At 34.2% G+C, this 13,075-nt stretch overlaps 2 protein-coding genes across 2 annotated transcripts; one reads left to right on the top strand and one right to left on the bottom strand.

The window, feature by feature from the left end:
• The first annotated feature begins 93 nt into the window (after nucleotides 1–93).
• On the top strand, nucleotides 94–8,049 carry HELRODRAFT_114532 (hypothetical protein). Its single transcript, XM_009027719.1, has 12 exons — nucleotides 94–411; nucleotides 3,317–3,456; nucleotides 3,532–3,756; nucleotides 4,022–4,133; nucleotides 4,514–4,637; nucleotides 4,725–4,897; nucleotides 5,139–5,204; nucleotides 5,475–5,573; nucleotides 5,861–5,966; nucleotides 6,133–6,292; nucleotides 6,636–6,820; nucleotides 7,324–8,049. The coding sequence occupies exons 1-12, from the start codon at nucleotides 358–360 to the stop codon at nucleotides 7,449–7,451; spliced, it is 1,572 nt and encodes a 523-aa protein (XP_009025967.1). The 5' UTR covers nucleotides 94–357; the 3' UTR covers nucleotides 7,452–8,049.
• A 1,377-nt stretch (nucleotides 8,050–9,426) lies between these two features.
• On the bottom strand, nucleotides 9,427–10,050 carry HELRODRAFT_86287 (hypothetical protein; the record flags this gene model as incomplete). Its single annotated transcript, XM_009027672.1, has 1 exon — nucleotides 9,427–10,050. A coding segment is annotated over one exon (624 nt), but the record flags the coding sequence as incomplete, so codon positions are not given.
• Between the last annotated feature and the right edge of the window lie 3,025 nt (nucleotides 10,051–13,075).

Raw genomic sequence — 13,075 nt, 5'->3', positions numbered from 1 at the left:
AAATATCGAAATTACCGCACCTAGAGACATGCGCTTTGTTATTAGTAACACATTTTTGATATTATAATGTGAAGCGCTAAAAAATTAATTTTCTTTTTTCGCCATTTTGTTTGTTCGTGCATCGTAAAACTTTAGGTTTAGGTTTTCGTGTTCTGATATATAAATCGAACGGTTAATGGTTTAGTTAGTGAACTGGTTGAAATAGTATCTACGAGAAATTGTTAAGCTTTAATTTGAATATTTTTAATTTAATTTATTTTTCTTGAAGAAATCTGATATTTCTCGGGATTTGTGCAGGACGTCCAACGGATCCAATCAACCAGAACGTCATCATCTCTAAAAATCTAAAAATTAAACATGGCAGACGATTACGAGATTAACGACATGCTAGAGAGACCGTACAAGAAAAAAGTTTGACACTTTGATTTTGTTGCATTTCGATTTATAATATAATAATTATTAAAGAAATTGATAAGTTTTGTTGGCTTATCTTACTTTATTATTATTTTATTGAATTATATGCACTAACTCAGCTAATTCTAATTTAATTTAATGTAGCACTAACTTATTACTTAGGCAAAATCCAATTGATTAAGCAAGCTTTTTAATTAAACTGGCCTACCCAGATCAAAATGCTAATTCTAACCTAAACTAAAATTTAAAAAATATTAATTATTAATCATTGCTAATAGTAGTAATGTAATAAAAATAATACAAGTATAATAGTAATGTAATAGAAATAATACAAGTACCTATTTTTGATGTTTTAATAGAATAAAGTTAGGGAGGATTATAGAGCAGAAAATGACTCATTGCCCGCCAGAAGGTCATATGAAGAAATGAATGAGGAAAAAAGGTAAGGCTTCAAATTTTATTTTTTTTAAATTATTTTTATCAAAAATTTTCATTGATTGTTTATGAATTCTCTATTAACCTGAGTTTATTTGTGATTGTTTACTTTTAGTAGTGGGAGCTTCATTGGCAAAAAGTTGATAAAAATTTTAATGTCTCCGCTGTCAGGTAAAAAACAGTAAATAGGTGGACGATTGTTTTTTTTATTTTTCTTTGCCCTCTAGTATTTTTTATTTGCTTTTCTCATTCAAGACAATAATTTTTATGACAACATTTTAATTTTGGTCTTTTAAAGATGTTTATTTGGAGAAATAATGGAATAAAATGGAGCCTTATAAAATGTAATCTGATATATGGAAAAATTACTTGTAAATTACGTACACACGAAGAACAAAAAAGGTATGCACTCCAGCCACAATTCTTCCATATCCCAGAAATAAACATCTCTTACTGCTAACTTTATTCATTTATTATTTATTCATTGTAATGCCTCATAGATTGCTTAGAAAATTTTATTTGCAGGCAGGTTTATTTGCTCTCTTTATTTAAATGTAGCCATGATATTAACGTTTGCTATTGCATGCATATATGTATTATAAGCATGAGGTTGAGATAGGTAAAAATTAGAAATAGTCATCCTAGAATAGTAGTTGGTTTCAAGATGATTCTAAACTGCCAATGAGAAAAGAGTTTAAATTTTATTTTTAAACAAATTTTTTAAACAAATTTTAGGAGTTTTTAAATCTTGGATAAACCGTTTTTTGTTACTGCTTTTTTCATGGATGTTATACTCCGTGTTTAATTTCAGTCCGGTTTATCTTATTGAAGATTTTTACTTCGATATGTAAAAACTAAACTCACTATTTTTCTCTACCCAAAAGTGGATGAAAGATTAATAGAAAGTCAGCAGAGAAGCTCTTCCTTTTACTTAGATCAATCTTTCTTACTCTTGCATCAGCTTTGGCTGTAAAGTGCTTTGAAAATGTTGACAACGTCAACATTTTGATCTTATCTGCTTCTAGTAACACCACCATATTTTTTGTGCTTTTATATAAAACATTTTTCCTGTCTGATCTGATCTAACCATTAAATCATCATCTCAGGCTGCCTATGGAGCATAGAAGCAGATTTTTCTGTAAAGACTTTTAAATTTTCATTTTATTAGGTACAGTTTTAGAGAGAATATTGTACAGCAGGATGAAATAATTCAATGGGAGTGTTTCATGGGCAGTGAATTTATGTTCCAGTAAAGTCACAGAAATTTTTTTATACTTTTAATTCTAACAAGGTGTTGATTTGGCTAAAAAAAACGTGTAGTCAAGGAAAAAAAACCAAGAAAGGAGATTTTTTGTAAATTTATTGGATTTTCTAAACCAAACTAGACAAAATCCTGGTCGGTGGTGCAAGCTCTGGACTATTCCTCTGACATAGGGCGTTGGTGTTTGGTGAATATGTTGGATTGATTAGTTACTAGAGGTGTGATATTCACAGCAGATTTGATCTTGTATTTGATCTGTTAAAAGTTATAAGTTTGGAAAAAAATTGAATTATTTTTAAGGTCAAAGAAGAAATAAGAAATAAATAGGATTATTTTTGAATAATGAACACTCCCTTCAGAAAGTATTTCTCATTCAAATTCAATCTTGAAGCTGGCAGTACAATAAGGATTTAGAAATTGCAGAGATATTTATCCAAAGTAGATAAATATCTTCATACATTTACATGTAAAATAGTTGTTTTAATTTATTTTAAATAAGCACAATTATATAGATGACAGATTTTTGCATATATGTATATATAAATTTTTTTTAAAAACTTGAATATTTTTTGAAGGTAAAAATTGACTTATTAATTATTAACCCTGGAGATGACCTTCCAACAGCAGTTTGTTGACATTTTTCAACAATATTTTCATCAAACTATTTTATTCATTTTTTTTTATTATTATTTTTCGATGATATCTTTTGCTGTTGATAAAGTATTATTTTTGATTGGAATGTTAATGATGACTGCTAGCATTTTAACATGGCTTAATGTAAGTTAATGTAGCCACGTGTTTGTGTGCATTCAGCTAATTTATGTAATGTGGTAATGTAGTTTTTTTTTAATGATACAATGATATTAAAATTCATTATGATAAATCTTACAGGAGGTACAGCGAAGAATATGAAGAAGAGTTAGTAGAGTTTGTTTTGTTTTTGTATCTTGATAGAGGGAGAGAGAATTTATCTACCGTTTCATAATGATAGTGGCTCAACCGTGGGTCATTTGAATGAAGTTTAAATCTTTTTTTCTTCTGCTTCCAACTGATTCACGTATTAAGAAAAGATAAATTTTACTTCTCCATATAACTCGATACATCCTTTTCTTTCTCTCCAAGCTTATGAGGAGAGGATGTCATTTTCAGAAGATAATATTTAAAGGTGATACTTTTCTCCCTTGCAGGCCATCTGAAGAGGAGGAGGAAGAGGTGAAAGTTCGGAAGCACAAAAGAAAATCAGGTCACGAAGAAAGGAAGAAAAAGAAGAAGAAGAAAGAACACAGAAGATCGAGGGAATACTATGAAGAGGAAATGGACGACGAGGAAGAACGAATGATGATGATGTACGAAGAGGAAAGACGACGTCGACATATCAGAGACGGTAAAATTAGGTCGAGGCACAGTCCACAACCAATGAGTGATGAGGAGGAGGAGTTTTATGAAGAAGAGAGAATGAGACGTCACGAAAAATATAGGTCACGTAGAAGGTCAAGAAGCCCTGACAGGCACCACAGATCATCTCCAAGGTATGAATCTCCGAGAAGATATGAACTGCCTCCGAAAAAGATTAAATCAGATAGGTCACCACGCGAGAAGTCAAGGGAGAGAATTAGGTCAAGATCAAGGGGGAGAATTAGGTCAAGGTCGAGGGAGAGATTTAGGGAAAGAACACCACCCCCACCTGTTGAAAGGAAGAGAAGGAGTCCAACACCCAAGTGAGATATTTTTTCATTCCTTTTTTTCATTCATACATTCCTGAATAAAAAAAAATCCCATTGCTATATCTACCATCACCGTGACGTTGTATCAATGTATCATCGTTGATACTATCATCCAAACTTTCATGTGATATTGAGATCTTACAAAATCAACATTTTGGTAATCAAATATTCATCTTTTCTACTACAGATTGCCGGAGCTGACGCCAGAGGAACGAGATGCCCGAACTATTTTCTGCATGCAACTCTCCACAAAGCTACGACCCATCGACCTCAAGGATTTCTTTGGAAAGTTAGGAAAGGTAAGGGGAATGAGGATTTCTTTTTTTAAATTTTGAAATGTTTTTTTCATTTTCAAATTTGACATTGATGTGTAATTTTATAATTGTTTTAATTATTATAAATTTTTTATTAAATAATATAATTATGTAAAAAAAACTTTACAAAAAGAAATTTGTTTGCAAATAATTCAATTATTTGTATATATGTTGCTGTTGACATTAGTAGTGATGATTGAAAAATGATTGAAAATGATGTTGCATGTCTGAAAATTAAAGAATAAAACACGCACGCACACACGCTGACACACATACACACGCCCACACACACATTCACATCTTCACATACACACACATGTAGCCCCACTCAATCTCATCATTCATCCAACTAACCACCCCCCTAGATTCGAGATGTGCGATTAATAATGGACAATAGATCTCGTCGCTCAAAAGGCATTGCCTACATCGAGTTCCAAGATACTGAATCCGTGGCTAAAGCACTTGAGCTGTCCGGACAACGTTTGCTAGGTTGGTTGGTTCAGTAATGCAGTGTAAAATACAATGCAAATACCAGTGCTTTTTTCCTATGATTTCAGCTTAAAACCTAACTTTCAGGTGTGCCAATCATCATCCAGCCTTCGCACGGGGAGAGAAACAGATCAAACATGCCTATTACCACGGCCACTGGCAAGCCCGGGTCTGTCGGCCCCATGAAGTTGTACATAGGCTCACTGCACTACAACATCACTGAGGAAATGCTGAAGGGCATTTTTGAACCTTTTGGGCCGGTTAGTGTTTGTTTGTTTGTGTGTGTGTGTTTGTTTGTGTGTGTGTGTGTGTGTGTCTGTTTGTCTTTGTATATGTTTTCTGAAGTTGTTAAGTTAATATAGTTCCAGTTTGAGATAATTTCAATTAATCAATTAATCAATCAACTAACCAGCTACATTCAACTAACCAGCCACATTCAACTAACCAGCCACATTCAACTAACCAATCACAATCAACTAACCAATCACAATCAACTAATAGATTGATGAGTTGAAGCTCATGAGAGATCATTCCACAGGCAGATCACTTGGATATGGCTTCCTACAGGTTGACATTTTTATTCATTTATTCATCCATTTGTTCATTCATCCATCCATCCATTCATTCATTCATTTGTTCATTCGTCCAATTAATCATTCGTCTTTCGTTCATTTATTTACTTATTCAATAGTTGATTTATTTTTTATTACTCATTCATCCATCTGTTTCTTTGGTCATTCATTTTATTCATCCATTACATCAATTTCATTGATTTGTTCATTCATTCATTTATTTCACTTAATTTAATCCCTCATTCACTCCTTCGTCTGATTGCAGTTTAAGAGAGGCGATGATGGCAAGAAGGCCTTGGAACAGTTGAATGGTTTTGAACTGGCTGGTCGACCCATGAAACTTGGAAACGTAGCCGACTATCAGGTTTGCTTGTTTGCTTGCTTGCTTGCTTGTTTGTTTGCTTGTTTGTTTGTACTTGTATATATTTGTATATATTTGGAGTTGTATTTCTATGTTTGCTTGCTTATTGTATGGTAAATAAACATGCGGTTATGTATGTTCGTTTGTTTTGGGGTCCTGTTGTACGTTTGTGGCTTATTTAGTATGTTTAGTAATCAAACAACCAGTCAACCAATTAGTCAGTCAATCAACAAATCAATCAATCAACCAATCAATTTACCAATCAATCAATCAACCTAATTTACCTACAGTTAGGGCAGTCAACGTCAACGTTATTTGATGCGGATGAGGTGGACAAAGCAGGTTTCGGAATGAATGCCACCTCGAGGATTCAACTAATGGCTAAACTTGCTGAAGGTTAATCAATCAATCAATCAACCCACCAACCAATCAGTCGGTTGTTATATTAACCAACTAATCAACCAGCCGCTTAATCAATCAACCATGCAAATATTTGCTCATCTAGCATGTTTATTTTATTAAAATATTGAGTTTTATTAATTTTTTATCGAAACTCATACAGGCACAGGGTTTGAAATTCCAAAAGCTGCGGCCAGCGTTTTGAATGGTGGAGGTGGAGGGGTTGCCAAATTATCACCGACCAATCAGAAGCAGGCTGACGCCCCTGCCCCACCAATCGCAACTCAGTGTTTCCTCCTCAGTAATATGTTCACTGCCAATGAGTATGTATTTCTGTTTTGATATTTACGTTTTGTTTGTTTTGGAGCGTATACTTTTGTGTGTGGTGTCTGTGTGCGTGCGTGTGTATGTGTGTATCCCACGTTTTCTCTTTATGTTAAGAGCTATTTGTGCAAATCTATAATAAATGTTAGACACACATTGAAGGTCATTTGTCTCTTAGTAAGAGGTATTTATTCATTATTTATACGCATCTAGTTTTTGTATTTAGTTTGTATGTAAACATCAACACGACGACACACGTCAAAATTGAAAGACACACACACACACAAATGCACACACACGCACACACACACACTTACAAATACACTAAAATTTTCTGTTCAGATTGAAGGATGCTGAGTGGGAGAGAGAGCTAAAGGACGACGTGATTGAGGAATGCAATAAACACGGTGGGGTCCTGCATATACACGTCGACAAGACATCTGCCCAGGGCCACGTCTACGTTAAGTGTCCGTCCATTGCGTCGGCCATGTCCAGTGTAAATGCCCTCCATGGCAGGTTTTTTGCAGGTTCGTGATGTGTGATTGGCTGGTCTGTCGTGGTTGGTTGATTGAATGGTTGGTTGGTTGGTTGGTTTAGTGTTTGAATTGCTGTTTGTCTGAATGAATTGTGGATTAATTAGTTTTTGTTTTTTCTTTGTCTGGTCTCTCTCTCTTTCTCTCTCTCTCTGTCTTTTCTTTTTTTCTTTCAATTATTTCTTTTTTTCTTTCAATTATTTCTTTTTTTCTTTCAATTATTTCTTCTTTTCTTTGTCTCTCTGTCTCTCTCTGTCTCTTTCTTTCTGTCTCTTTCTCTCTCTCTCTCTCTCTCTCTCTCTCTCTCTCTCTCTCTCTCTCTCTCTCTTGCTCAATTTTCTGCAAACTATAATTTCTCCAGCTTTTTCCTTTTCACCTATTTTTATTGATTAATTCATATCAAATTACAAGTTAGTGGTAATTTGTTATAATATAATATATCGTTCTATACTCAAGGAAATATAATTAATTATAATTATTATGTTAACGACCCACAGGCAAACAGATCACAGCTGCTTACGTACCCCTGCCTAATTATCATAATTTATTCCCGGAGTCCATCAGGGCCGTTCAGTTCATCCTACCGTCGAATGCAATAAAATCTTCCATACCTTATTTGTATTAATTATGTTAATTAAGCTGATTAAAGTGATTAGTTAATTTGTTAATAATTTTTTTTAATAATTATACAACGTAATTCACTGTTTAATTGAGTAGTTGGTTAGATTGGGATGGTTTATTTGATTTGGCAATGGTTGCATGAATAGTTTAATTGATTAATTGAATAATTTAATTGAATAATTGATAAGTCAATGAGTGTTTAAACGAATTGAACTCATAATTAGATTCTGTTTTTGTTCGTCAGCTAATAACAGCTAAACTTTTTTTTAACAATATTTTAAACACTGTTATATGATAATTCTTCATACTAGTTTTAAAATATATCTATAAATAATTAATTTACTTGTTCGTTCGTTCATTCGTTCATTCATTCATTTATTACAGATGACAATGGTAAATATAGTAATAAGGACTTAGACTTGTAAATAAATAATGGAGGAATGCATGCATTCGTCATACCTGTGTAAATCGTTACTCATTTGGTTGTAATAAAAGTTCAGTAATTGTGTATTATAGGAAAGTCAAATATGTAACATGTGTAAGGCGTTGTTTGGCGATTGCTTGTTTTGAAGTTACGAAGAAGATATAAGTAACGAGTTTGATTGTAATTGTTGTTTATTTGATTGAATTCGGAACTTAGTTTTTATTTAATTACTGAAATGTTTTACTAGAATTAATATCTTAAATCATAATAGTAAAGCCCTAACCGTGTAATGATTAACTACAGTTAGAATGTGGCTGGTTTGGGTAAAATTTTAACTCAGGTAACAGTTTATCAGTTTTTAATGGACATTCACCAAATCAACTCAGGTAAAACGTTTCTGTTATTTTTAACTGTTAACTTTTTATTTGTATCATTATTTTCAGGTTATTTTCGTAATCGCAACTTATGGTAATTCGGGGGAAATAAGAGTTCTCGATAGTTAGTTTAGGAATTTATTTGTAACACGTTTATTGACAGAAAAGCGAAAACACGTACAGGACTTCAAAATTTTGACCGCTAAAGGTATTGCAGGCTTTGAATGCGGAGATGGTTGTTTCACAGAAATAAGACTTCATCCTGGCGTTTTTTGTCAGATTTCAAGAACTCAAAACAAACAAATTATTGCTTTTTTCCACGGTTCGTCATGCAAAACTAATCACCTCTTTTTTAGTTGATTCTTTTTTTTATAGTCTCGTTGCTTCTGGAAATCCTCTTTGGAAAGGATTGCTGGAGGCATCTTGGCTTTTGCATGAAAAACTGACGGGAAGACGAATCCTTTGTTAATTTGTGGATTTTCAAATCTGACAACTAACGCCTGGCTGCAGTCAAACCTTTGTGTATCATCTCTGTCTACTGTTCCTGCAATGCCGTTAGAAATCAAAATTTTGCCGGAATCAAACACCTCCTTGTGTGCAAACAACCTTCCTGTTGGCTCCTTCGTTTCCAGTTTCTCGGATTCAAAAAATGTTATCGGGCTATCCGGCCATTTGTAATTTTTGAAATCCGAGGCAAGCGGTGCTTGGATGTACGGATAGTACCAGTCGGAACAAGGGCAGCCCTGGTAGTAGTAACGCAGAACCCAAGTCAACCCCATAACATATTTATGAACTCGGTCGTCTTTGGGCTCTACGATATTACCACGCACATCCGCAATGGTCATCTTTCTGTTTTTGAAGATGTTGCCCTCCTCTTCAGCCAAAAATCTGAACAGGAAGTCCAAGCTCTTGTAGTTGATGAACCCATTGTTGTTGAGATGGCACCCAGTTCGTTCCAGTACTTTCTTGTACATCCCAATCATCCTGCCGATTGCCCCCTCCCAGATGTCCACGGACGGCAATCCTGGAAGGAAATCGTTGCCCAGCAAGGTTGTCAGCAGCACCCAGTCATCGATGCTCTTTTCCAGGTCCTGTTTCAACAAATTAAACGTTTTTAAATCTTTAAACAAATATTCCCTTAAAACATTAATTTGGACGAAAACAAAACTTTCATCATCCTTCAACTGCTTTAGAATGGTGAACATGGGCTCGTGTGTTGTTAGGCCCAGTATGATGGCATCAGCGTCCACGCTGAACAAACAATGTTTCATATTCGCATTGTATTGTGCTTGAACGCGCTGTCTTCTTATATACTCCACAATCTTGTGTTCACCCTCACCTGGCACCTCAGCGTCTGATAGCATGACAGCCAATCCCTTCCAGCTCGGACTGCTACTTACACGCGAGTCGATGTAACGACACAGCTCTTGAGATATTCCTTTCATGAAGAACATGTAGCTGATGTCGTTACTGCTCTCTCGTGTTTGCACGCTTCCCAAGCCTTTTTCCAACATCTCCTGCCTCTCTTTGTTGTTCTTCGCCCTAGGAGATCTGCCATCCATGCTGATAAACAGTAACTTCCTGGGCTTAACGATTGTCATTAGGCGGTCGATGTATTTGGCTATTTCCGCCATCAGGTCACTTTTAGTAGCAAGTGCGGGTTTGTTTGGTGGATTTGAGCAGATGTGAATGATGCCATTCATGTCCAGGTACAAATTGTCGAAGCCCATGTTCACCTTCGATGCAGGCAGCACCACCGACGGGTACTTCTTGCTGACCCAGTTGAAGAAGCCTCCGATACCCATTTTGTTGTGTTCGAAAATGATTAGTAGAAAACACAGTAAAACACAATAGAAAAAAAGATTGGTTGAAAACAGTTGAAAAAATGATTAGTAGAAGACACAGTTGAAAAAATGATTAGTAGTAAACACAGTAAAACACAGTTGAAAAAATGATTAGTAGAGGAAACAGTTGAAAAAATGATTAGTAGAAAACACAGTAAAACACAGTTGAAAAAATTATAAGTATAGTACACAGTAGAAATATATTTTCGAATTCGTGTAGAACATGATATAGGCTCATGTATTTATAGATAAAATTTCTTTCGTTGGAGCAAACATTATTAATTGCCCACCGAGTCCTTTGTTGAATCGTTTATAAATCAAACAAAGTTGAATCGCTTTAAAGCTCTACACCATAACGCAAAGTTCATTTTTTTTACTTAATTTTACACTTTGTAAACGTTTATTGTTAGATTTTACTTGGTAAAGCTAGTAAAGTCATCATTTAGATGGACAAGTTTTAGCAAAGTTAATATCATAAATCAATCATTCATCATAATGAGTGCACACACACTACACACAAACACGCACACACTTTATGGCAAATAAAGTAAAGTGACTTGATAACTACTTCTTAAAAAATAAACTTTATTATTGGTTGTTTGATTTTCACTTCCTTTCAATAACGATCAATATCTGTTTTCACTTTTTATTGACGCATGGAACCCTTTGTTGACGCAAAGTTAATTTGTTAAGTGAATTGACGCTATAGAAGTTGATTGTTAGATTTTACTTGGTGACGATGATAAATTTTCGATCATCAATCAGATGGACAATTTTTAACAAAGTAAAGTTTTGATTATACACACGCTGTTTTGAAACGGTTTTAGTGGCTTTTATTGGATAATGGATTTCAACATTTGAGTCAGACATTTTTTGATTTAGTCAATTCGCTTCAGAATTAAATTATGTGACTCTGCTTTTAAGCGTATTACAAAATTTATTTTTTTTTTACATATTATTGAACTACAAAATTCGACATTTCTCACGACTGATTCAGTTCTTTTAACCGATTTACTTACAAACGCACTTTGTGACATTAATGTTTATACAAGGTTTATTGAGTATTTTTTAGAAAAAAGTTTTTAAATTTATTTTGAGATTAGTAAAAAAATGTTTCAAATTGTTTAATTATTCAATTAATTTCTGCTCCGTTTGATTTCTGTCATTTTTATTTCAGAAATGTAGCTCTATGAAAAGCCTGAACGCACTCTTTGTTTGCATTTTAAAACGGTTAACCTAGAATTAAAATAAACTTTGAAATATTATTTAAACAAAATTTGGATGATTTATTACATTCTTAATAGTAAAATGTTTAACATTTGAAATATCTCTAAGATGAAACGTTCAACTATATTTTGCTAAAAGGATTTATGGCGCCTAGCCCTGCGTAGCTGTTTAAATGGAAGGAGATCCCAGCAACATGTGGTGGGACGCGTTTTGTTATACGTGCTCGTTTGAACTCCATTAAAAAGTTGCTTCAACAATATTTTGAAAGAATTAATTTTTTAATTGTCATTCGTTACGTCCGTCCTTAATAGAAATTAAGATTGAACTTTTTAATGCTCACACACACACACACACACACACACACACACACACACACACACACACACACACACACACACACATACACACACACAAAAGTTATAAATACTGGTAATATTTTTTACCACTCTAATAAAAAATCGAAGGAGCATGTTTCCAAAGCAATTAACGCTTGTAAAACGTCAACAAAATTCATTCGCTCCTCGCGCATGGTCATTTTTAGAGTAACAAAAACTGAATCAAAAGAACGTTCAATTAATTGAAAAGCTGTTTAGAAACCACACCAGTAAATTTTTTAGTTTAAAATTATCTCTTAGTACTTCTCAGACATAAGCAACAAGTGCATACCGTAGGTACCTACTAACAACTTCTAATGCAGTCATCGTAGCAGCGGTGTCGGGCATCTTATCCATTACACCAGGGGTGGGCAAACTTTTTGCTGTGAGGGGCCGCAGCTTGCCCACCTCTGCATTAGTACAACACTGAGTCGCCCGACTTATTAATTTTATTTGTCATGACCCATCTCTTATAGAAGTAGAAAAGTGGACAGCAAGTAATGGCAATCTACTGTCTACAACTTTTGCCAAGAAAACCATCGACAAAGACAACACAAACCAAATCAAAAAGATCGGGGCTTGTGGAGGTCGATGATCGCCATGGTCCTGAAAGGACAAGGCGCGAGAAAGAAGTAACGTTACTAATTTTTCCACAATTTAACGATTTCTATTTTGGTTTAGATTCAGAAAACATTAGTAAAAATGGTAGAGAGGTTCATTTGTCCTAAGCTGATTGACAGAAAACTAACGATGACTTATTTCTAACATGCAAAAATACTTGCTCAGCATAACATTGATATCATTGTTATTTAACGCAAGTCAGAAATATTTCCCATCATATTTCCAACAATATCTTTTATACCTTATATATTTTTTGATAATCTTTTAATTTTTTCAAGTTTATTTCATACCCAACTCGTTACCAACCGTAACAACGTGAATTACCGTGAATATACAAATACACACACATATTATGTATGCAAAAAATAAAATTTTCAACAGCAGAGATCGGAGTAGAAGCCGACCATGACGCACCAGATATGCTTGTCACATGGATCGCCATTCTGGCAATAACGGGAATGATCTGTAATCGGTAGGATGGTTAGTTGGTTAGTTAATTGGTTAGTTGATTGGTTGGTTGATTGAATAGTTGATTGGGAGGATGGATGGTTTGTTGGATGATTAGTTAAATGGCTGGTTGGTTAACTGGTTGGCTGGTAAATTAGGTTCTTGGTTAAATGGATGAACGGTTGGTTAGTTGACTGATTGGTCGGTTAGCTAGTTGATTGGTTGAAACTTAGAAAATTGTTATCTTAACTTAAAAAAACATAAAAAATTACAATAAAAATTTACCTTTGTCGGATCTTTTCACGCGTTTCTCGATC

Source organism: Helobdella robusta (assembly GCF_000326865.2).
Source record: "Helobdella robusta unplaced genomic scaffold HELROscaffold_50, whole genome shotgun sequence".
Taxonomy (NCBI): Eukaryota; Metazoa; Annelida; class Clitellata; order Rhynchobdellida; family Glossiphoniidae; genus Helobdella; species Helobdella robusta.
This window is presented reverse-complemented; position numbering and strand designations above follow the sequence as displayed.